This window comes from Prionailurus viverrinus, chromosome E1 (assembly GCF_022837055.1).
Source record: "Prionailurus viverrinus isolate Anna chromosome E1, UM_Priviv_1.0, whole genome shotgun sequence".
Lineage (NCBI taxonomy): Eukaryota > Metazoa > Chordata > Mammalia > Carnivora > Felidae > Prionailurus > Prionailurus viverrinus.
Genome location: NC_062574.1, coordinates 25,207,892 through 25,234,806, shown reverse-complemented (window position 1 = coordinate 25,234,806; position 26,915 = coordinate 25,207,892). Strand labels below are relative to the sequence as shown.

General features: G+C 37.2%; 1 protein-coding gene across 1 annotated transcript in view; it reads right to left on the bottom strand.

Moving 5' to 3' along the window:
• The window catches only part of PPM1D (protein phosphatase, Mg2+/Mn2+ dependent 1D), a 47,626-nt gene that overhangs the window by 8,647 nt on the left and 12,064 nt on the right, over positions 1–26,915 (bottom strand). Inside the window, exons 2-4 of the mRNA XM_047833538.1 lie at positions 21,659–21,887; positions 13,704–13,828; positions 973–1,163 (exon numbers count right to left, since the gene is read on the bottom strand). Coding sequence (XP_047689494.1) covers positions 973–1,163; positions 13,704–13,828; positions 21,659–21,887 — 545 coding nt within the window. The remainder of the gene's footprint in view (positions 1–972; positions 1,164–13,703; positions 13,829–21,658; positions 21,888–26,915) is intronic.

Sequence of the window (26,915 nt, the reverse complement as noted above, 5' to 3'; positions counted from 1 at the left end):
ACATGTATTCAATAATTACTAAGTTTCAAAGAACAGAAATGAAAACGATTTTCTTCCACCATACACTCTTACTAGGTGATCTCATAAGTTGTCACAGCTTTACCTAACTCTTAATACTCAAATTTGTATTTGAGAGGCTTCTCTCTCAAATATTTCTGCCTAATGAAAATACCTATCTAGATTAACCACAAGCACCTCCAATTCAACATGCCTACATCTGAATTAATTATCACCCTTCTACCCCAGAATAATGTGTTTCTTCTTGATAATAGCTATCACCAGTCAAAAATTTGGGCATCACCACATTCTTCCTCCTTAAAAACCCAAATTCTACCAATTCTACCACTCATGTATTTCTTTTGTTATTGTGTATATATGGATTTGTTGTTTTTTACCACTGTTACCCTATATCAAGCTTGCAAAATTTCTCATTTGGAATATAACAGTAGCCTCCAAAAGGAAGCCTAATAGATCCATTGCTAAAAATCAAATCAGGGGCACCTGGGCAGCTCAGTCAGTTAAGCATCCAAGTCTTGGTTTCTGCTCAGCTCATGATCTCATGGTTAGTGGGTTCCGGCTCTGTGTCAGGCTCTGTGCTATCAGCACGAAGCCTGCTTGGGATTCTCTCTCTCCCTCTCTCTCTCTCTCTGCCCCTCGTGTTCTCTTTCTCTCTCTCAAAATAAATAAACTTAAAAAAAAAATAAAATAAAAAATTAATGAGGTTTCATAGACCCTTAAGTCTTAAGGCTATTCATAAAAGTCTATGGTTGTGTGTTTTGTTATCTAGTTTCATTTATTTATATCCTGTCTCCTTCTCCTGATGAGTTGCAAAGTCTGTTTTACTAATTCTAGAGCCAGGCAAATGCAAAAATCTACACAAAGTGAACATCCTTAGTTCATATTCAAGACTCCTGACCAACGTACTAAAACAATGTACAGGTCATAATATCAAATTATTGAGTCACTTCTCACCATCAAGTATTTTTTCTCCTCTTGGTCCTGGCACATTGAGATGGCATCCTGCGGTGGGATCATATTCCAAAGTCCATCACTCCCCAGGATAATGTACTTGTGCTTTTGGGGGTCAAGAGTGTGGACACTTGTGTCTGGTTCAGGTGATACCACAAACTCACCACTGAAGAAATCATAGCTCCACAAATCACCTGGGGGTGGGGGGCAGAAGTAAGAAGCAAGAAGTATTATTTCCAAGCTAGTAATATCATGTCAACAGATTAAAGGAGAAAATCTACATATTCATCTCAACAGATGTAGAAAAGTATTTGATAACATTCAAAGTCTACACATGATTTAAAACACACACACACACACACACACACACACACACACACACACACACACACCTTCTTAAGCAAACTAGAAATAAAAGACAACTCCCTTAACAAGATAAAAGTTCTTTTCTAACACTATACTGAAGGTCCCTCCCTGCATAGTAAGTTTAAACAATTAAAATCAGATATATAAACTGAAAAGGAGAAAATAAACTACCATTTGTTTCAGATAATTTTATTTCTACATGGGAAATCAAAACCAAATCAGATAAATTATCAGAAAAGGAACATTTAGAAAGGTTGTTAAATACAAACCCAGTTTATAAAAGTGAACTGTATTTCTAGACAATAGTAAGAAATAGTAAATATAAATTTAAACAATGTATTTATAATAGTTAACCAAATGTAAATATCTGGAAATAAATTTAACAAAAGTTGTGCAAGTCTTTTGTGGACAAAATTATACAATTAGATTACAAAACATTAAAAAGACTATCTAAATAAATGGAGAAATAAACTATTTCAAAGGAAGACTTAATACTTTAAAGATGTTAATTCTCCCAAAAATAGCTTTTAAAGTCAATGTAATTCCAAGCAAAACCCCTAAAGAATTTTTGTAGAATGACAAGCTTATTTTTAAAATGTACAGGGAAGAACAAGGGCCAAGATTAACCAAGACAAGTGTGAAGAAAAGATAAAAGACAGAACTTGCTTAACAACGAGGAGTCTTAGTTGCTATCTGAAAACCCCTGCTCACCCGTAGGGTCAAGAAAGGATCTAGTCAAAACTTACAGAATAAATGTCAGTCACTTGGAAGAAAATTCTAGAAATAAAAATGAGCATTTTTATGTTCTTAATCTACCACATGACCAGTCTTTGGAGATTAATAGTTCACCCTTTCAGTGAGTGAGGAAAAGAAGTCCTCATTCAGTTACCCTCCTTCTTGATTAGCTCTCTGTGAAACAATACCTAAACTCCTACCTTTCAGACGTATTAGTACAAACCTCAAAATGTGCAACTTAAGAACTTTTAGTTGACTCAGGCCATCAAAAAGATTTTTACAAGTGAGACAGAAAAAACATTTTACAGAAACCATTTATTCTTCTGTGATACATAACACAAAATAAGTGGAACAATGTAACTTTTCTTTTGCTCCCCAAAACTGGGGGAAGAGTAGAAAGAAAGGAGAAAACATTAATCTCTGACTCTTTTGTTTATAGTGAAATGTACTCTGAGTAAAGACCTAAATTAAAAGCAAAAGGTTTTCAGACAAGAAGGTGGTTTTTGCACTTTCACCATGTCTGACTTCTTTTTAAAAAAGAGGAAGCTCCTGGTCCTTTCTCTTCCTTACTTAAGCTTCCCTATTACCACCCAGCAGAAGTATCGGCCAATTCAAACATGCTCAGAGTCTAAGGAAAAAATAATTCATATCAATTACTCCACTCTAAAAGAGCAAAATTCATTGCTAAACAAGTCCCTTGAAAGAGAAAGGGGCAATTCAGTCTTCAGAGTAGCAACAGAGTGCACATACGGGCACCTCACTGGCTCAGTTGGTAGAGCATGCAACTCCTGAGCTTGGGGTTGTGGGTTTAAGCCCCATGCTGGGTTTAGAGATTACCTAAAAATAAAATCTTTAAAAACAAACAAACAAAAAAGAACACATGGGACCACTAAAAGCTAATTATAATCCAGGTCGACTCACAAAGACACATTTAGTTCTTTATGTTAGCAAAACAAAGTTCTTTGGCTGATGAAACTTTTAAAATGAGCATGGAAACAGTTCAGATAAATATTAATATAGCAAGTACAGAATTCATAAGTGATGCTAAAAGCTTTCAAAAGCAGTTTTTCCTCATTATTTGGAATTACTATTGCCATTCCAAGTAAGAACATATTTCTAAATTTAAAATCTATGTAAAAAAAGAAATTCCAATTTTCAATACAATGCAGATTACATGACCTTTAAAAAGGGCCACAATTTCTCATGTATAAACTAGTATTAATACCTTTATAAATTTAAAAATATTTTTAAATAAGTAATTTTTTTCACTTAAGAGGCACAGTGTGTCAGTTTCTCCCATCATTGGCAATGCCAACCTGAACCTTTTGGTTCAAATGCTATCAACCACCACTGTACAGGTGCCCTTTTCATTTTGTAATTGATATGTAATCCAAAGGGTGGTAGCTTTGAGTCTGTGTGAAATATCCTCTTGTCCACCAAAATATGCCATGTTTTAGCATTCATTAATGATTCTTAGCCCCCTATGTTTAACTGTATGTTTAACTTTAACTCTCTATAATTAACTGTTACTATGATGGTTGTAAACTGGTGACAGAATAAGAACATTCTAAATTACACTTTTTGTTGTGTTTTCTGAAGAAGAGTTTCCCATTCTCCTCTACTTGTTTATAATCTTTTTAGTATCTTTATAAACTTATGGATTCTTTTTCCTTCAATATGCTATAAATTACTCCTGTCGTTATTTGCTTTGATGCTCAAGTTGCTTTAAATTTGCCAGTAAAAGTCCTTGGAGTGTTAATTTTTAACAAACTCATTACGTGAGTTGTATTCATAGCCAGATTTAAGAATATATGATATAGCCACAGTTCCCTTATGTTACCAATTCAGACAATTTACATGGCTTTACCTGAGATCAAATGAATGAGGATTAGAATTGGCCCTTGAACTAATTGTTTCTATCACTGACCTACAGTTTGTACACCAAAATAGGATCACAGAGTATCATTCCTGTACATTCTAAAGGGAGGGACCTTGGGCACTGGGGCAGATGTAGTTGGTTGCCTGCTTGTTGGCTGTTTCCTTTTTGTCTTCAGTAGAGGCACTGGAGGGACCCCAGAGGAGAAAGAGGTCTTCCTTCTGGTTTCAGTATGTTTTCTGCTTTCTTCTGTGGCACATGGCAGCCCAGTGCACAGGACACAGTGGTCCTCACCCCTAGTGAATTTCAACATTCCTCTCCCTACCCTCTTTGGGTGGCTTCCCATGGAGAGCTCCCAAACAACTTTTGCCTCACTTAATCCATTCTTAAAACTGCAACCCAAATCATCCTTTTAAAACTCAAATTTAACATGGTGGTATGGGGCGCCTGGGTGGCTCAGTCAGTTAAGTGTTCTACTTTGGCTTAGGTTATGATCTCACAGTTCATGGGTTCAAACCCCGCATCAGGCTCTGTGCTGACAACTCAGACCCTGGAGCCTGCTTCAGATTCTATGTCTCCCTCCGTCTCTCTCTCTCTGCCCCTCCTCCACTAGTGTTCTCTCTCTTTCAAAAATAAATAAATGTTAAAAGAAAAAGTTAAAAAAGAAAAAGATGGATGGTGGTGATGGTTGCACAACATTGTAAATGTACTTAACACTACCATTGAATGGCACACTTAAAATGGTTAAGATGGGGGGCACCTGGGTGGCTCAGTCAATTAAGTGGTTGACTCTTGATTTGGTCTCAGGTCATGATCTCACAGGTTCATAGGATCAAGCCCCCCATTGGGCTCTGCACTGACAGCGCAGAGTCTGCTTGGGATTCTCTTCCTCAAGATAAATAAACATATATTAAAAACAATAATGATAAAATAAAATGGTTAAGATGGCAAAACTATATATGTATTTGCCATAATTGAAAACACACACACAAATCAAGTTGTTTCCCACTTCTACTCTGCAACAGTTTATTCCTATTCTTAAGACACAACTCTTAACCACAGTCTAAAAACATGAAATATTTTCTCACTTTATCTGTGCCTCTTATTCCTGTATCAATCTCTGTTCTAGCTACACTGTCCTTTGTCAGAGCTCCTTATATTCACCAGCCTTCCTCCCATCACAGAGTTGTTCGTAAATGCAGTTCCTATGCCTAGAACACACATTCTTCCACTTTTAACATCAAGTAATTGTTCAGACTTAAATATCTCTTGCTTCTGCAGCTAGTAAAATACCATTTTATTTTATTTAAATGTTTTATTTATTTTTGAGAGAGAGTGCACGTGTGCAAGCGGAGGAGAGAGTGAAGGGGGGGAGGGGACAGAGGACCTCAAGTGGGCTCTGCGCTGACAGCAGTGAGCCTCATGATGAACCGTGAGATCACAACCTGAGCCAAAGTCAGATGCTCAACCAACTGAGCCACCTAGGTGCCCCTAAAATACTCTTATTTTAAGTTCTTATTAACATGCATACAAATATTTAGAGATGTAATTTTTCAGTCCTTTTTGTGATCTGATGAATGCCTCTCCCCTTCTCTAAACTGTAAGATTCCATGAGGACAAAGGCCAACCACATGCTTGACACATACTGTAATCAGTATCTGTTCAATGAATAAATGATTTGCAAGATTCACATGCAATTCCATGAGGCAGCCACAAGAAGGCACTTTTGTCACATCTGTACTCAAGTAACTATATCCTAATGAGTGCCTAAAAACGATACCAATTTCTGCTAAGCAAACTTCCCTCTTTCCCAAAACGCTAGAAGAAAAATGGCCACATACCATAAGAATGGTGCTAAATACGATAATTTAATTTACTATGAGCCAATAAGTATTATCATGCAACACGTTAAACTATTAATTTTTTTAATTAAAAAAATTTTAGCAGGAGTGGGGAGAGACGGAAAGAGTACACGCATGCACATATGTGCAGGGGAGGGACGGAGGGAGAGAGAGAATCTTAAGCGGGGTCCACGCTCAGCTCGGAACAAGACACAGGACTCAATCTCATAACCATTAGATCATGATCTGAGCTGAAACTAACAGTGGGACACTTAGCCAACTGAGCCACTCAGGTGTACCCCATCAACAGTATTTAAAATACTCCTATCTATGCCACTGACTCCCAAATTGCTATCTCCAGCCTGGACCTCACCTACTGCCAATTTTCATAACCAGAAGTCAACTGGACATCAGTGGTTTTATGTCTGATAAGCACCTCAAACTAACTTGTTAAAAACAGAACTCCTGACCTCCTTTTACAACTGATGTTTCAGTATTTGCTATGTGATTAATAGCTGTTCAGTTAAAAAAAATCATTAATAAGGATATCTGCATTCATTGTTCCTTCTGCCTAATAAATTCTCTTGCCCCAGAAGACACCCATAGGTCTCAATGCCTCATCTCTTGATTCAAATGTCATTTTTTTCAGATCTCCTGAGTATTCCATTTAAAATTACACCCCTACTTCCCACAACATTCCCTGCTTTATTTTTCATGATAGCACCTTTCACTACATAACACAATACATAGTCTACTTATTATTTCTTTATTGTCTGTTTTCTCTTACTAGAAGGTAAGTTCCATGAGTCTAGGAATTTTTTTATTGTTTTGTTCATTGTGGAATCCCTAGAACCTAGAAGAGTACCTGGCACATAATAGACATTTAATAGATATTTGGTAAATAAATCAACAAAGATTCATTTATGAGTCATGAAGAAGTGGGAACTCTGTGTGGTTTTAAAATATGTGCACAAATTCATTATACTTCGTAAGAAGCACAGCTTAATTCTGCTCAGAAGAAAAATTGACTAGATTTTCTAGTCTAGTCTAAGAGGAAGTGGTGATGTGTCGCTTTTGACACTAGACCATAAAAACACATTATGGTTGTTGCACCTTGCTCTCTTGCATCACTTGATCAGGGGAAGCCAGCTGCATCAAAGAGCCCTACAGAGAAGCGCACAGGACAAGGAACTGAGGCCTACTTCCAATAGCCAAGTATGTAAGGCATCCTAGAAGTGAATACCCCAACCCCATTCTGGCTTTCAGATGATACCCATAGGTGATATCTTGATTACAACTACATGCGAGACCCTGAGCCAGAATCACTCCCAGGTTCTGAGCCACAGGAACCATATGAAATAATAAATGTTTTAAACTAAGTTTGAGAATATTCTGTCAGAGAGCAAGAGATAACTAATTCAGTTACTCACTCTGGGGAGATATTGAGTAAGATCTAACAACATTAAAAATGTTATCTATGAACTGAGTTTTCCAACTGGTATGCCTTAAATGGATTGAGTATGACCATGTGTTAGCAGGATGGGACCTGAGTGGCTAAAGCCTTTAGGCCAGTTACCTCCAGCCTGAAGTAGCCTCCTTCACTTACTGAAGAAATATTATCATACTGTATGTGTATGTCATAGTATTTAAAAAAATTTTTTGAATGTTTACTTATTGAGAGAGACAGATATTGAGAGAGACAGAGCATGAGCAGGGGAGGAAGAGAGAGGGAGGCACAGAATCCAAAGCAGCATGGGGCTCAAACTCACGAACTGGGAGATTATGACCTGAGCTGAAGTCGAACGCTTAACTGACTGAGTCACTCAGATGCCCCTGATGTGGTGTTTTAAAAGTAGGGGGCGCCTGAGTGAGTCAGTTAAGTGTCTGACTTTGGCTCAGGTCATGAACTCACAGTTTCATGAGTTCGAGCCCTGCATCAGGCTCTGTGCTGACAGCTCAGAGCCTGAACCCTGTTTTAGATTCTGTGTCTCCCTCTCTCTCTGTTGTTCCCCCATTCGCACTCTCTCTCTCTCTCTCTCTCTCTCTGTCTCAAAAATAAATACAGATTAAAAGTTGGTAAGTAATGTACTATGACCCAGCAATTCCACTTCCAATTTATATGCCTTAAAGAAATCTCATAGGTGTATATATTCATAGCAGCATTTTTCATAGTAGCAAATGCATAGATATAACCTAACTGTCCAATCAGGGTGTGGAAGAAGAAAATACAGTTTCATAGTGAGACTGAACGTCTAATAGTCAACAATTAAATTAAAACTACATTTATAAAGATGAATAAATCTCAAAAACAACACATAGTGAAAAGAGCAAGTTAAAAAAAGGTGTTTTGACTATGATAGAAAGCTAATCCAAAGATCAACATTTAATTATTTATTTGTTTGTTTAACTTATTTATTTAAAAAAAAGGCAGACTGCCACATGCAGACCTTATTTGGATGTGTCTGGAGTCTTGGAAGCTTGACACTACCCTACGTTCTCCTATCAGTGGACCTTGAGAGCTTGTTTGGAGACTCTAGCTGGGGAGCACAGCTACTAATATACCCTTAACCGAAGAAGGGTCCTCCTCTATCAGGGAAGGTCATCCTCATCAACCAAGTATGCAGCTTCAGGAGGGATGCACATGGAGCAGTGAGGGAGGAAGGGGACACCCACCTAGCCAGCCAGATCAGTCAAATCAACCCTGGCAATCAATGGGTTGACAGATGTCACAGCCAGATCGCCCTCACATCCCAAAGATCAACAATTTGAAAAATATTACCACGGACTCTCAAAACTATAAGAGATCCTCAAAGTCTTATATTCTCTAACTTCCTATCCACTGTAGAAATCTATGCTAACCACAATGGGTAGCCATTTAGCCATGTGAACACTTCATGGAACACTTCATGGTTCGTGGGTTTGAGCCCCACATTGGGCTCTCTACTGTCAGCACAGAGCCTGCTTTGGATTCTCTGTTCCCCTCTATCTGCCCCTCCTTTGCTTGTGCTCTCTCTTAAAAAAAAAAAAAAATCTCTCCAAATACACCAATCAATACTTTTTGTATTGACTATACATTCTGTAAGAAGCTCATTGAATGCTATTATTCAGTCTCCATCTCCCCACCCTCACTATCCCAATAAAGAACAAAGATGCAATATAGAAATTTGACCTGGTAGCAGTTAATAAGAAAAACATCTAAAGACTGGAGCTATTTGAATAAAACAAATGTGATGTGATTACTAAAAGCTAATGACAGGATTCCAGGACTCTTATTAGTAGAAGTACAACACTCAGGTAGCAGGAACTAAGTATTTCCATTATACTTCAAATTGGTCACACCACATCTTGTAGAGTGTCTTCAATTCTGGAACATTTACTGAAGGAAACATCTAGAGGAATATGATAAGAATAATGAAGAGACTGAAATTAGCCTAGAGGAAAGACTAGAGAAACACGCTAGGCAATTTTGAATAGGTAAAATGATGGTCATTAGGCAAAAGGCAAAATAAATATACTGCTTTGTTTTTGTTTCAGTACACATAACTAGAGCCAACATCTGAAAGATTCATGGAGGCAGATTTTAACTGACAATTATGCAAGTGTTTATACTATGAAATATTAGGATTTACTGAAGATATTCAAGCATGGGCTGAATTATTTCTTGTCTGAATTGCTCTAGAGATATCTCTGAACAGAAGAATATGTGAAACAGAAAAACCAGTTAGTTTTCTTGGTCTTTCTGCTCCTTCTTTTCCACTACACAATCACTAATGGGTTTCAAGGCTTAAAATACTTGGCACATATACTTCATATATACATAATAACTTGGCATCTACTCTTTAAAAAATGTTTATTTATTTTTGTGAAGAGAATGTGAGCAGGGGAGGGGCAGAGAGGGAGGGAGAGAATCCCAAGCAGGCTCCGAGCTGCCAGCCCAAAGCCAGATGCAGGGCTTGATCTCATGACTGTGAAATCACGACCTGACCTGAAATAAAGAGTTGACACTCAACCAACTGAACCACCCAGGCACCCCAGAATCTAAACTGAAGGTTCACTTTACTTTTTGAACCTGAAGTGAGACCCTGCCCTCAGTCCAGTGAATTGCCCCATAAAAAACCCTCTATCCTTTAGTAGTATTAATTCTCTACCAATTATCACCTTCCTCCCTCTTTTTCCTTGCTAAGAATTGAAGGATCTCTTACATCACATGCTTATACTATGACATGAATAACCTGGGTAACTAAGATAGCATTCTAGTTCTGCAAAAATCTACAAAATATGTAAAGTGCCTATATACTGCTACAAGCCCCTAAATAGTACCCTTGTCTCTAATTTTATTACCCTATAATTTTAGCCATTATAGCAGCCAAAACGACCCTTTAAAAACAAACTCGATAGTACCATCAACAATAGCCAAATTATGGAAAGAGCCCAAACGTCCATCAGCTGATGAATGGGTTAAGAAGATGTGGTGTGTGTGTGTGTGTGTGTGTGTGTGTGTGTGTGTATATATATATATATATATATATATATATATAATGGAATATATATATATATAATGGAATACATATATATAATGGAATATATATATATATATAATGGAATATATATATATATATATATATATATATATAATGGAATATATATATATATATAAATATAATGGAATATTACTCAGTGACCAAATGAAATCTTGCCATTTGCAACAACGTGGATGGAACTAGAATGTATTATCCTAAGCAAAATACGTCAGTCAGAGAGATAAATATCCTAAGATTTCACTCATATATGTGGAATTTAAGAAATAAAACAGATGAACATATGGGAAGAGAAGGAAAAATAAGATAAAAACAGAGAGGGAGGCAAACCATAAGAGACTCTTAAATATACACAAACTGAGGACTGCTGGAGGGGGTATCTGGTGAGGGGATGAACTAAATGGATGATGGGCATTAAGGAGGACACTTGTTGGGATGAGCACTGCATGTTATTTTTAAGTGATGAATCACTAAACTGTACTCCTGAAACCACTATTACACTATACGTTAACTACTTGGATTTAAATAAAATTAAATGAATAAAATAATAAAAAAATAAAATAAAAAACTGAATCAGTCCCTGTCCTACTTCGATAAGCGATAACAACAGCTAACATTTATAGAGTGCTTGTGATGTGCCAGACACTATTTTAAGCACTTTAAATATATTGTCATCCAATCCTCACAAAAGAATGAGGCAGGTACCATCATTAACCCCATTTACAGCTGAAAAAACTATACCCCATTAAGTAATTTACATATAATAAGTGATTTGCCCAAGTTTGTATAGTAAGTAAACAGCATTGGATTGGAGCCTTGGAATCTTGGCTCCAAAGTTTCTCTCAACTACTGTGGTATACTTCTACTCCTCAATTCCTTCCCAAAAGTATTTATTTATTTGTTTATTTATTTTTATGTTTATTTATTTTTGAGCAAGAGAGAGTGCGAGCTGGGGAGGGGCAGAGAGAGATGCAGACACAGAATCCAAAGCAGGCTCCAGGCTCTGAGCTGTCAGCACAGAGCCCAATGTGGGGCTCGAACTTACAAACTGCTTAGATCATGACCTGGGCTGAAGTGAGATGCTCAACCAACTGAGCCACTCAGTTGCCCCAAAAGTTTATTTATTTATTTTGAGAGACAGCATGAGTGAGACAGGAGCAAAGAGAAAGAATCCCAGGCAGACTCCACGCTGTCGGTGCAGAGCCCAATGCCTCAGGGCTCAATCTCATGAACCACAAGATCATGACTTGAGCTGAAACCAAGAGTCAGTCAGATGCTTAACCAACTGAGCTACCCAGGTACCCTTTTCTCAAAAGTATTTAAAATGAAGTTCCTTATCATAGTCTAGCCATAAAGCCTTGTGGGGTTTAGTTCCTGCCTACCACCCATAATGTCTTCACCAAACTTACCTTACTTAGCCTGCACAGCCCTTCTTAATTGGGTAAGTATCCTCATCTCCACTTTCATTTTACATCTCTACCTCCTCTCTCTCACACTGGTTTCATTCATGTTCCTTAAAGACATCAAGCCCTTTCTTTCCTGCATTAGGATTCTGTGCTTGCAAATGACAATTTCCAACTCAGGTTAAGTTAGGCCCAAAAGGCAACTCAGAAGAAAACCCAAGTAGTTCACACAACAGACAAGAAGCTGGAGAACGAAGCATGGATACAGGTCAGTTTCAAGCCTTAGGCAGGAAAACCCTACCATATCAATGGGCACTGCCGAAAGAAGTCAATATTCCTAAGATGAATTCATTCCAACCAGTTTCTTTGTTTTTAATTTTTGTCCTTACTAGAGTCACAATTCAAAATCCTAGAATAGAGAATCTGACTGATTTAACTGAGCTGACCTATGTTTTACAAAAGGACCCTGAATAGGAACGTCTAAATTAAGACTGCACGTATTAGGGGAGACATAATTCCCAAAATTTCAGTATGTTATTTAGTAGGAAAAGAGAATACATGCTGGACAACTCACCCATCCACTGCCCCAAATCAAATACCTACTGCCTAATGGCTTTGTGGGAATGTTTTGACTATTATTTTCCTCGCCCCCTTCTCCTCCTTCAGGTCTTAACTCAAGTAATAAATACTTTTTTAAAGAATGTTCCTTGATCATCCTCTTTAATGTAGCCTTCCACTGTTACCCACTAAGCCTCCTACCAATTACAGGTATATCACCTTGTTTAATTCCTTTATGACACTTTTTAGAACAATTTTCCCATTTGTTCATTTATTGTCTATTTCCTCCACTAGATTATAGGTTCCATGAATGCTAAGCCTATCTGCATTTGATCACCAAAGATGAATTAAGAGATAGTAATATGAAAGGTAGAATGATCTTTTGAAAATGCAAATCAGATGGTGTTACTCTTTACCTTAGTATCAATGTTTCCCAGTACACTCAGACTAGAATGCAAATATCTGCCATGATATGGCCCATGTCTGCCTCATTAACTCCAGTCTCTTGATAATTCCTAGAACATGTCAAGTTCTTTCCCAATTCAGGATCCAGGCCTGAAATATTCTTTAACAGACTCTTCACAAGAATAGCTCCTTCTCAGCCATCAAATCTCAGCTAAAATAACACCTCCTAAAAGGAGCATTTCTATTACACTATATAAAAGTTTTTCCATTCTAAATTATTTTTTATTACAGAACCCCATTTCTTTTCCTCACAGTATTTCCTAATCCATACTTATTTCATTTACAAGCTTATTTCTTTATTGCCTATCTCCTCAACTACATAGTCTTTCTTGTTCCGTGAAAACAAACAGAATATATCTACCAGTAAAATCTCTCCAAAGCCTAATTCAGTGCCTGGCACTAAGTCAGTACTCAAGTTTCTGTTAGAGGAAAGAAGGAAAAAATCAGTGTTTCCTAAAAGAAATTTGCTGTACAAGAAAATTTAACTGGCACATCCCAGGTAAGATATTTCTGTAGCTATAATCCTCTAGCCTTTCTTCCAAAACCAGGTAGACTAGAAAAGAAGTATTTTTATTTTGTAATGAACAATTATTTTGCTAGCTAAAAAGAAAAAGAACCTTAAAGGCTCTTAAGAGAAATATGAAAGGCTGAAGGAAGCACATTTAAAAACAGTTTTAAGGGTAACACCAAGCCCAGACATACATATACTTCCCTAAGTATAGGTAGGAATCAGCGAAACATTAAACGTGACTCCTAATTAAGAAGCAATTGGCACTGAAATCCGTATTTTAACCTTCCCCTGGATTGAGTGTTAAAGCATTTACTATTAAAACAGCATATTTCTACCCCCATTATCTGTTAAATGAAGGTTTAGTTCTTAGTTTCCTCTTTTATGTTACCACCGTACACTGTAGAAAACGTAATAGGATTTCACTAAGTAAGTCCTACTTACCAAGCGCTCTTGCTACTGCCAGAAAAGGAATCTGGTCAATAACTGTACTCCTTCTAACAGGTCCATTGTGAGTGAGCCGAGGTCGTTTCCAAACTACACGATTCACCCCAGACTTGTTCATCACACTGAAAAAAGAGTTCATAAAAATACTCTAAATGAATAAAATATAACAAAGTAGGTCAATGTGTCAAATAACTAATACAATCAATTATCACGAAATAATGACTTATCTATTTCAGACACAAAGATGCATAAGCCAAGATTCCTGTTTAAAGAGCAAAGACAAAATAGGGTAGATTAACATGGGGAATTTGGAGATTACTAAGGTAGGTTAGACAGAACAGAGTGGCAGTAATGAGAAGAAAAATGAGTAGATAACTTGTCAGAGAAAAAAGCAAGGTAATGTGATAACTAACAAAACTGAGGAGAGGAAGAGGCTATAAATAATGATAAAAAAATTAAAAGGGGAAGGTTATGTAGTTTTTGAGACTTGTACTGAAAACGGTACAAATTCAGTTTTAATATTCTTAATTTGAGGCATAGGATATACCTAAATAGAAACAACTATGTATTACAGAAATATTTCTGTAATTAGAAGTATGAGAGTAGACTTTGCAAGCAGATCAGCTGTAGAGCTATAGATGTGGGAGTTACAGAATAAGGAAACTCTTAAAAAGGAATGTGGCATAGGAGCAACAGAAATCTGTAATTAGTATATGGAGAAGTTAGTACATATTAGGGTACCTAAAACATGAAAATATAGTCAATCTTTGAACAAAAAAAGTAATAACACAATAGAGATGGTCTCTCTGCAGTTACCTGGCATGACTGAAATGGTAAACTGACTCTTAATTTAATAACCTGCCTGGGGGGCGCCTGGGTGGCGCAGTCGGTTAAGCGTCCGACTTCAGCCAGGTCACGATCTCGCGGTCCGTGAGTTCGAGCCCCGCGTTGGGCTCTGGGCTGATGGCTCAGAGCCTGGAGCCTGTTTCCGATTCTGTGTCTCCCTCTCTCTCTGCCCCTCCCCCGTTCATGCTCTGTCTCTCTCTGTCCCAAAAATAAATAAACGTTGAAAAAAAAATTTTTTTTTAAATAAAAAAAAAAAAAAAAAAAATAACCTGCCTGGATTAAAAAAAAATCTACACAAGAAAAATGTTCCTCTGGAAGGCTAAAAAAGTTGGGGAGAAAAACACAAAGAGAATTTTCAAGAAACTATATTAGCCTAATTGATATTAAGTCTACCTGACAGATACATGCAGAAGACAGAGGGTAATTCCCAAGACTCTGAGACAGATGACACTAAGATAATATAATTAAGTCTTCTCACTTAGAACTCCCATGCATCCAGAAACCCTTTGATTATAATCTGAAATTTCATTTCATCAACAGCAGGCCAACTGACAATAACATGAGGTTTTGTCAGTTATTTTTCTCATGATTAATGAGTACTAAGACATCTTGATGAATACATGAGTCCCTTATCAGTTGATTATGTTGACCTTGGGTAGCATGACTCTATCCTCCTAAACTTGATGAACACCAAAATAAAACTGGCTTTAAGATTTAGAAAGCTGTGGGGTGCCTGGGTGGCTCAGTCGGTTAAGCATCCAGCTTCGGCTCAGGTCTTGACCTCACGGTTTGTGGGTTCGAGCCCTGCATCGGGCTCTGTGCTAACAGCTCAGAGCCTGGAGCCTGCTTCTGATTCTGTGTCTCCCTCTCTCTCTGCCCCTCCCCTGCTCATGTTCTGTCTCTGTCTCTCAAAAAAAAAAAAAAAAAAAAAAAAAAGATTTAGAAAGCTGAAGACAGGACAACTAATGGCAACCACCCTCAAAGGAATGTCACTATAAAATGCCATATACCTCAGCAGCTGCCAGCTAGTTAAGCCCCAACTATGGATTTTCTATCTCTACTCTAACTTCAAAAGAATGAAGATACTAGAGAAAAAAGAGATAACAAATGGAATAAAAGTCCTAAGAGAAGAAAAATAAAGGCATAAGCCATATAAATGAGAAAAGGCCACTCTTCCTCTGAGCCAAGAAAAACATGAATATGGCAGAACAGCCTCAACCTTTCTGAAGTAGAAAACAAACTTATCTGATAAGGGCATGCCAGGGGACTTGGGCAGCTGTCTCACGAAACTTTCTGTAACGATGGAAATGTTCACTCTGCTGCTCTCCATGGCTACTGAGCACTGTAACTGTGGCTAGTGCTAAATGAGGAACTGAATTTTTAATTTTATTTGATTTTAATTCTATTTAAATTTAAACAGCTATATGTGGCTAGTGGAAACTATATTGGATAGCACAAAGGAGGAATGAAGCAAGTACAGAATGGTCACAAAACGTTGTCAATGATAACACAGAAGAGAAAATTAAGAGAGTTGTTTATTTACTATCCCTTTGAGAACCCATTTAGTTTAATTCACAGTCCTCAAAGCAACATTATTCTAGGTCATAGTCTCAAGAGTGAGACTATCAAAGGTGGCCATTTTGTTATTCTATGCTTTCTTCGATGCTGATCCTCAAAAAACAAACAGGAGAGTAAAGATTAAATCTACCATTCACAAGAAGAAACACCATCATTCTGTCTTCATACCACCTAAGTCCTATTCTTTCCTAAACCTGCTCCCTAAAATGTAAGTTTTAATACATACTTAGGTAATTACAGTAGCTACCCAAATTGTTTCCATTATAAATCTAAGTAGGAGCTCTCTTGACACTTAATAGTCAAAGATATTATGGTCTCTGTGTTTCTGAGGAACAAAAAACAAAACAAAAAACAAAAGCAGACTGCTTTTATTGTACTCCCTGCTGTTGTCCTGTATGATTAAAAGGCATACACAAAAGGAACAGCCTGATATGCAGAGAGCTGACTGAGCAGCAACAGAAGGCTGGAAAAACATAGCACTGGCCAGTTGCCTAGGGTGAGACAGAGGGAAAGGAGGAAATAACTTCTAATAAAACAGCTCAATTTGTGCAAAAAGACACCTGCTCCCAAATGGCAAAGAGCATCTGTCCAACTATCCAGATGGTATTTTAAGTGATAAGACAAAAAACAAACTCTAAAAAAAGTTATTAAAAAAAAATCAAAGAAAATCTAATTTAACAATTCATATAAAAAATAAAGAATCATCAAGAAAATATTTTTAAAAGATTAATGAAAAGGGATCAGGCCTACCAATATTAAAAATTGCAACAAAGCCTCAATTAAAAAAAAGCATGCTATTGGTACACATATAATATTAAAAAAGCTCAGAAAAAGACCCAAGGATATAGAGGAATTCAGTTTATAATTGCAAAGCCCACTTTGCATGACTACCAGTAGTGGTCTCAGATACAGACTGACTTTCAAACTCATAGGATCACATAAATGACAGCATGAAACCAGGCTCATTTAACTTTGTAGGATACAGAACAGGAAGCACAGTATGCCAGCATGGCAGCTTCAGTCATGTTGTCTCCAGAAATGATCCTTAACAGAAATCCAAGAGCCATTTTCTAGCCCCCATAAATGAGCTTCATATGCCACAGGAAATCAGTGTCTTTTAATAGCCCATCCCTGCACAAGTCAAACTGCATGATATAGGGCTGCTAATAAGGTCTGTGCTTTCCAACAGACACTCAAAATCTTCTCTAAACAGATACAGTTCCAATTCAAGGATCAGTATACCATAAGCAATGTTACCTTATAACAGAGCTAACACTCTGTTATTTATCTTAACCAGAGAAACAGTGCTAGAAGAGAGTAAACTCAAGGTCATCTTCCCATTAAAGAGGAATTTTATGCCTGGTAAAGACTTCTAATCAGTAAGAAAAAGATATATAATTGTTCCAGTAGCTACTAATGGCCATAAAGAAAAAAAATTACTTGTACCCTACTACACATCTCAGATTTTAAAATTCCAGGGAGACTGAAGGTCTCTCCATACAAGTACTAGAAAAGTGATTCCCAGATCTTTTCAGGGGGTCTGCCAGGTCAAAATTATTTTCGTAAGACCATGTGTATACAGTGGAATTTTTGAAAGGCTATATGTCTTGATATGATATATGATAAAACGTGTCAATATTTGGATATGTGTAACTCAATAAACCAGTATTTTACAAATGACCAATGCCTATGTTACAAAATCACACATGGGCACTAAATACTATACCATTCCAACTATATGATCTTCTAGAAAAAGCAAAACCATGGAGACAACAAAGAAACCACTGGTTGCCAGTAACAAAGGAGGTAGGGAGGATAAATTGGCAAAGCACACAGAATCTTTAGACAGTGAAACTATTCTTATGATACTGTAATGGTAGATACATGTTACTGTATGTCTGTCAAAACTCTAGAACATCCCTAAGGTAAACTACGGACTTGGGGTAATAATGATATGTCAATGTAGGGTTATCAATTGTAACAAATACACCACTCTGGTGTAGGAGTGAAGTTTGTGTGTATAGGAGGAGGCAGGGAGTATACAGGCATTCTCAGTACCTTCCACTCCATTTTGCCATGAACCTAAAACTGTTCTAAAACATAAAGTCTATTAATAAAAAAAAAAATCCTATGTGGATTTAAAAAAAAAGCCATTTAAGCAATAGCTCTCAATTGATATACCTATGGATCTTAATGTGAGTGTATAAAAAGGTCATTAACATATACTATTATTAACCCTTAAGAAACTACCTCTTTTTGAGTTCTGGAATAACATCAAAGATGAATATCTCCAATACATGGAAAAGTTTTTAAAATATTCCTCCTTGGGGCACCTGGGTGGGCTCAGTCAATTATAGTCACAATCTTGCAGTCTGTGGGTTTGAGCCTCGCATTGGGCTCTGTACTGACAGCTCAGAGCCTGGAGCCTGCTTCCATTTCACCCTCTCTCTCTCTCTGCCCCTCCCCCGCTCACATGCTGCTCTCTCTCAAAAATAAACATTAAAAAAAAAATACATAAATGAATGAATGAAACAAAATACTCCTCCTTTTTCCAATTATGTATCTATGAAAGACCACATTTTACTTCTGATACTGCAACTAAAACATCTTACAACAGATTGAAGGCAGAAGCAGATATGAGAATCTAGCTATCACTATTAAGCCAGACATTAAAGAGACTTTCAAAAGTGTAAAACAATGCCAATCCTCTCACTAAATACACGTGTTGAGAAATAGCTATTTTTCATAAAAATGTTCTTTATATTAACACAATGGGTTTAGTATTATTTTTTAATGAATTAAGAAATATTTGAAAATGTCTCCATTTTTAGTTTCTAATACGGTAAAATCATTATATATAATCCATATAAACAAAAAGCTCTTTGAGGTCCACAATTTTTAAGAGTATAAAGGGTTCCTGGGGCACCTGGGTGGCTCAGTAAGTTAAATGTCAACTCTTGATTTTGGCTCAGGTAATGATCTCATGGTTTCTGGGAAGCATGTTGTGCTCTGTGCTGACAGTGCAGAGCCTGTTTGGGATTCTCTCTCTCTGCCCCTCTTCCAATCACATGCGCTCTCTCTCGATCCCTCTCAAAATAAATAAGTAACCATTTTAAATTAATTAATTAATGATTTAAAAATTTAAAAATACTCCTCTTTGGCCCAGCAATTCCATCTGGAAATAATCCTACAAATATATTTGTATGCACAAAAAGATGCGTGCACAAGATTTTTCATTTTACAGTAGTGTTTGTAATATCAACAACAACAAAAAAATAGAAACAAATACTCTTCAACAGGAGACTAGTTAAATAAATGATGGTACATCCATACATGGTACAGCTTCATATTAGATTGTGCATGAATAGCCATCAAAGAATACACAGTAATACTGGTTTCTTGAGAGGGAGAGGAACTGGGTGGCCTGTGGGACAGTAGTAGTTGAGAGACCTTCTAAAGTACATCATTTTATGCTACCTAAATTTTAACCAAATGAATGCTCCCATTAAAAATTATACATATTCAGGGGCGCCTGGGTGGCGCAGTCGGTTAAGCGTCCGACTTCAGCCAGGTCACGATCTCGCAGTCCGTGAGTTCGAGCCCCGCGTCGGGCTCTGGGCTGATGGCTCAGAGCCTGGAGCCTGTTTCCGATTCTGTGTCTCCCTCTCTCTCTGCCCCTCCCCCGTTCATGCTCTGTCTCTCTCTGTCCCAAAAATAAATAAACGTTGGAAAAAAAAAAAAATTTAAAAATTATACATATTTAGATATATGTAAATCATCATACAGAAAATTATTAACATTTGGTGTATTCCTATACTACTCCTATTTCTCTGCATAGTTGAGATCACACTACAAATATAACTTACATCCTGCTTATTTTGTGACTAGCAAGCATTATCCTATATTACTAAAAATTCTTCATACATATGAGAGTTCATTATACTACTCTCTCTACCTTTACCTATGTTTGAAAATTTTCTTAACACTATGATTTTTAAAAACTTACTATAAACATTATTTTTAATAGCTATATCATATTCAATGTTATAAATATGTTTGATAATTTACTTAACAATTCTTCAATTGTTGGGCCTTCAAGTTATTTCCAGGCTTCAACAGCCATTAAACATCACTGCAATCAATAACTCTCTTTAGATATTCTGGTCCACATTTCAGATTTCTTTAGAATACATTCCCAAAATTACAGAATCTATAAACATTTTTAAGTTAGTGATGTGTATTATATTCTATACAGGTCATACCAATTTATAATCCTACCAACAGGATTCCCATTTCACACTATAAAATATTGAGAAGTATCTGGTTTGTTTGTTTTTTTTTAACTTTGGTAACCCAATAGCAAGAAATAGTTTCACTTCAGCAATTTTTTCAAATTATTTACTCGCTTTTGCATTTTCGTTGCTGTTGTTCAAAAGTCCTCTCCTTCATTCACCCATCTGGGTGTGGCAGTGTTTTAGTGTTTTTCTTACTGATTTTTGAACCCCTTATAGTTTAAGGATATTAATTCTTTTCCCAGTTTATTAATACTCTGGAAAAAAACTATTTTGATCTAATAGAAGGAAGAAAAAGGAGGCAAGAAATAATATCATGGTAAGACTTTAGTTAGAACAATTATTTAGAAAATACTGGATTCTATTTAACTTGCCTCATACCCTGAATTTTTAAAAATTAGTATTGGAATAATTTTTAAATGTTCTCATGTTATTCATTCCTCTGGTTTTTAGAATAATCTTGCATTTTAGTGTGCATCATAAAATATGCTAAAGCCACTTTCAGTTCATAGTTTACAAACTACACATTGAAACAATAACTTGAAACAGGCAAAATAAAATAATCAGAAGAAAGGTTTGCAGCAGCACATCTGACTTAAAAATCAAAGAGCTAGGGGCGCCTGGGTGGCTCAGTTGGTTAAGCGTCCGGCTTCGGCTCAGGTCATGATCTCACAGTCCGTGAGTTCGAGCCCCGTGTCAGGCTCTGTGCTGACAGCGCAGAGCCTGGAGCCTGCTTCAGATTCTGTGTCTCCCTCTCTCTCTCTGCCCCTCCCCTGCTCATGCTCTGCCTCTCCGTGTCTCAAAAATAAATAAAAACATTAAAAAAAAATTTTTTTAATAAAAAAATAAACAAAGAGCTGAAGGTTAACTGTAACAAAATTCTATTCTCAAAGCCAGATTCAAACTGTTCTACTCCAGAATCCTAAGGGCTCTTCTGTTCTGAAAGTCATGCTGATCAGTATTTATGTAAAAGGTGATCGGTAAATCCTTGTATGTGTTACTTGACTCCCATTAAAATAGTATTTCCCTCTGGAGCCATTATTAGAAAAAAAAAAAAAAAGTCAATTCAAAACAATGAGGTAAGTATGAACACAGATGGGTACTTTATTAGGCAAACTAAAAACATGTAATACTGAGAAAATAACTTCAAAAGTGAGTAAAGGTCAATCTGGTTAGTAAAGCAGAAAAGGACTAAACAGAACCAAGAGAGGAAAGACAAAACAGCACAAGGATTACCTCCCACCAAGTCCTTCGATTCGTTCTCTTTCCTTGGGAAGTTCTGGCTTATGGTCCTGTGTCACCTCCACAGCTCTGACAAAATCATCCTTCGGGTCATCCTGAATTCCAAGAACCACCCCTGAGTCACCCACGTGAGCTACATACATCTTCATGCCCCGTATGATGACCACACTGGCAGTTGTCCCTGATGTGCTGGGAAGACCTGTCATAGTCTTTGGCCATTCTGCTGTAATAAGAAATAAAATATTTTACTCTTCCAGATATAAACATTAGTATTGTATCAGAATAAAAATGGCAACATGTGCTGAATCAGACTTGATTTAGAAAAAAAAAAAAAAGACTTGAATTAGCATAGAATAAAATTTAAGAATATTTTTAAAGCTATTCAAAAAGAACTTGTGTTAATTCCTTCATCAATATATTAATGAATTTTATAAATAATATAATTATATTACAACCATCAAACAAACATTAGGAAAAAAATATTACAGGATAGGGGCAGCTGGGTGGCTCAGTTGATTGAGTGTCTGACTCTGGCTCATCATGATCTTCCTATTCGTGAGTTCAAGCACCATATTGGGCTTGCTGCTGTCAGCCTGTCAACACAGGGCCCACTTTGGATCCTCTGTCTCCCCTCTCCCAACCCCACCCCGTTTGCACTCTCTCAAAAATAAATAAATATTTTTTTAAAAATATATTATAGGATAAAGTAACTAGTTCCAAATGTCTTAGTCCTAACTACATTTAGCAGCAAGGATGTCCTCAGAGTTTTGATACCTCTATAGCCAGTAGCTTAGCATCTATTTGTTAATTTCTCTTTGAAAAGATTTCCATAAAAAAGCTACTTGAGTTGTTTTTGAAGTAGCTGTTTTGAATATTCATAATCTAACAAATAACATTTTTATTGAGCACTTATTGTATACCAGGTTCTGTGCTAAGAGCTTTACATGAATAATCTAAAATAACCACTTGCAAAAACCAAAACAAAAAAAACAACAAAATAACACTTGCATGGGGCGCCTGGGTGGCTCAGTATGCTAAGCATCCAACTTTGGCTCAGGTCATGATCTCATGGTTTGTGGGTTCGAGCCCCATGCTGACAGCTCAAAGCCTGGAGCCTACCTCAGATTCTGTGTCTCCTTCTCTCTACCCCTCCCCCGCTCACACTCTGTCTCTCTCAAAAATAAACATTAAAAAAAATTTTTTTAATTAAAATAATACTTGCAGCAAACCTCCAAGACAGGTAAAATTATTCCCATTATTTTTATTTTGCAAATAGGGAAATCAATAGTTTGAAATAGTTCAGAAAGTTGCTCAAGACAACTCAAATATCAAGTGGCAGAGACCCAATATATTCAACTCCAAAATCTTAAATGTCTAGTTCATTGTTATTGAAAAACTCTAAATATTCTGGGGGCACCTGGGTGGCTCAGTCAATTAAGGGTCCGACTCTTGATTTCAGCTCAGGTCATGCATGATCTCAGGGTTCGTGAGCTTGAGGCTCAAAGCCTGCCTGGGATTCGCTCTCTGCCCCTCCCCCACTTGTGAGCGCGCTCTCGCTCTCTAAAATAAACTTTTAAAAAACTTGATGGGGCACCTGGGTGGCGCAGTCGGTTAAGCGTCCGACTTCAGCCAGGTCACGATCTCGCAGTCCGTGAGTTCGAGCCCCGCGTCGGGCTCTGGGCTGATGGCTCAGAGCCTGGAGCCTGTTTCCGATTCTGTGTCTCCCTCTCTCTCTGCCCCTCCCCCGTTCATGCTCTGTCTCTCTCTGTCCCAAAGATAAATTAACGTTGGAAAAAAAAAAAAATTTAAAAAAAAAAAAAAACTTGAAATATTCTGTAATATTAAATAAACTACAATTTATGGTTCAAGATAGCCAACTGAATCCAAACACTGACACATTCTCCTCACCAAAATCCCATTGAAAGGACAGAACATGAGTATTAGAAAAAGTCCATAGCAGTCATGAACACAGAGAAGGGGCATAAGCAAATCTGAGGAATCCCCAGAATTTTAAAGAAATGGAATTACATTAAAGGAAAAATCAGAATGCAAAACTTGTAATCCAATATAAGCAAAAACCACAGTCAGTAAAAAAAGCAATACATCAGTTTTCCCTGTTAAAAGAGTCCCAGAAAAGCTCAAACTCACAGACAGTGACAGCAGCTGTGTCAGGAATAGATAGCAGAAGTTTGGCAGATATAGTTAAAACTTCAGGAGCTAGGTCAGTGCCTAAACTTCTGCACAGTAAAAGGTGAAACATTTTAGTTCTTAAGCTGCCAGTAATTATAATACCTTTCTTTTAAGGGAAGTGATGCATCTGTTGATAGAGACAACAGGGGCTCAAAGGGGATGAGGGATAAGAAATAGGGCCTAAAAAACTGGATGGGGTGCTACACACCTTTCATAGCCACAAGGTTTCTCTAGTGTATTCAGGTTAACTAGAGTTCTTTTCTTTTTTTTTTTTTTTAAAACATTTATTTACTTTTGAGAGACAGAGACAGAGCATGAGCAGGGGAGGAATGGAGAGAGAGGGAGACACCGAATCCAGGCTCCAGGCTCTGAGCTGTCAGCACAGAGCCCGATGCGGGGCTTGAACTCATGGACCGTGAGATCATGACCTGAGCTGAAATCAAGTCGGATGCTTACCCACTGAGCCACTCAGGCGCCTCTACCTAGAGTTCTTTTCTTTACAATATTACATACGCTAAAAAGATATTTCTTGAATCCTACAGTGCATCTCCTCATCTCATCCAGCAGATGGAATCCACCCCACAGAATGTCCTGTCATTCACAGCAGAGGGCTGCTTGCAACATATGAAATAATGGCCCTCACAACTGCTGAGGGAAACCAGAACAGCTACCAATACTGATGAAGCTAGAAATTCACACAATGTAAAACCACTGCAACAGTACTAGACACACAGTAAATGCTCAATAAATATTAGTTTTTGTTATGACCATTATTTAAGAAAAGCAAAGAGCCTGAGAGGCATCAAGAGGAGTATACAAACAAAAAAGCCCCCCCCCCCCAAAAAAAAATCTGTGGAAAAATCCTAAGAATCTATAGATTATTGGCACTGACAAGGTTCGGTACGGTTATATATTGTTATATAAAATATCAATGCTATTTCTGTAAACCAGCAACAAAAAATTACAGTGTTACAAATGTTGGGGTGCCCGATGGCTCAGCTGGTTGAGCATCTATCTGACTCTTGATTTGGGCTCAGGTCATGATCCCAGGGTTGTGGGATTGAGCCCTATATCCAGCTCTGTGCCGAACATGGAGACTGCTTAGGATTCTGTCTCTCCATCTGCCCGTTTCCGCTGCTCAGGGGCACACGTTTTCTCTCTCTCTCTTACTGTCTTTTAAAAAAAATTACAAAATGTAACTTTTAAAATACCACTCACAATTAACAGCAAAAGGTATATATCTGGGAACGTGGCTAACAAATCTCTAACAAGACTTTTATGGAAAAGTTGTAAACCAGAGTATGGTTTACAAGAGAATGGTAAGCACAGAAACGGACCCATGCATATTTAAACACTTGATACACGAACAGTAAAGATAGCATCCAGTACATGAAATTGCAACAAGATTTAAAACAAAACAAAAAGCAAAAAACAGGTGTCTGGGTGGCCGACCACGCAGAGCTTGCTTGAGATTCTCTCTCTCCTTCTCTCTCTGCCCCTCCCCTGCTCTCTCTCTCTTTAAATAACCCCAAAACTACCAAACATTTTGGGTCCCTGATGCCAAGCACAAAAAGTCAATTCCAGGTACATCAAATGACTTAATATGAAAGTAAAGCTTAAGCTGCTTAGAAAATACTTAGGAAGGTACATTCATGACCTCAAGATAGGGAAGGATTTCCTAAAGACAAAAGATGGGCTAGCCATATAAAGAAAATGCGAAATTGTACTACCATCAAAATTAAGAATTCTTGTCAGGAGATCCCATGAGTAGAGCGAAAAGATATCTCAAAAAATGGAGTTTGTAATATATATACATTCCACAGGAATAGTATCCAGAATATATAAAATGCTCCTACAAAACAAATCAATAAGACAGATTATGCAATAAAAAATGGACAAAAGGCTTGAACAGGCCTTTTGCATAAAAGGAAATCCAAACAGACAAAAACCATGCAAAGGTATTCAGCTTCTTTAATCAATAGGGAAATATAAAATAAAAATCACAATGAGATTCCACTACACAATTATCAGATCACATAAATTAAAGTCTGACAATAGTAACTGTGATTAGGAATATGGAGCAACATGTTCTATCAACTACTGGTGGGAGTATAAACTGATATAACCACTTGGGAAAACATCTAGGCATTATCAAAAATAAATATACGTATACACTTTGACTACTCACTATCCCTAGACATATACCATAAATCAATGTGTGTGTGTGCGTATATATATATATATATATATATATATATATATATATACGCACACACACACATATACATACACACAATACATATGAATGTTCAGAGATGCATCATTCATATGGGCTGAAAAGGAGGAACAACCCAAATGTCCTTCAATGTGACAAAAGACTACAATAGACTACACTACATGTAACATGTAAGAATCTCACAAGAAGCATGAGATAAAAAGCAAACCGCATGATTTTCTTCAAAAGAAAACTATCATGTTTTAAAATAAGTAGTAAAACTATTGAGAAAAATAAGTAAATCAGGGCAGCTGGCTCAGTCAGTGGAGCATTCGACTCTTGATCTTGGGGTTGTGGGTCTGAGCCCAACGATGGGTGAAGAGATTACTTAAAAATAAAATCTTTAAGGAGTATCTGGGTGGCTCAGTCGGTTAAGCATCTAACTCTTGATTTCGGCTCAAGTCATGATTTTGTGGTCATGGAATCAGGCCCCACGTCAGACTCAGTGTAGGGCACAGAGCCTGCTTGGGATTCTCTCTCTCTCTCTCTCTCTCTCTCTCTCTCTCTCCCCCCCTCCCTCCCTCCCTCCCTCTCTGTTCTTTCTCCACTCGTGCTTGCTCTCTCAAAAAAACTTTCTTTTAAAAAGGAAAAAAGAAAGAAAAATAAGTAAATTGCTATAGAACTATCACCACAAAAGTCAGGACAGTGGTTACCCCTTGAGAAGATAAGAATATGAGATCAGAAAAGACATATGTGGCTTCTGTTGTACAGGCAATGTTCTCTTACTTAACTTTTAAAGTTCATTTTGTAACTACTCATTGAAGTGTACATTTACGTTTCGTGACA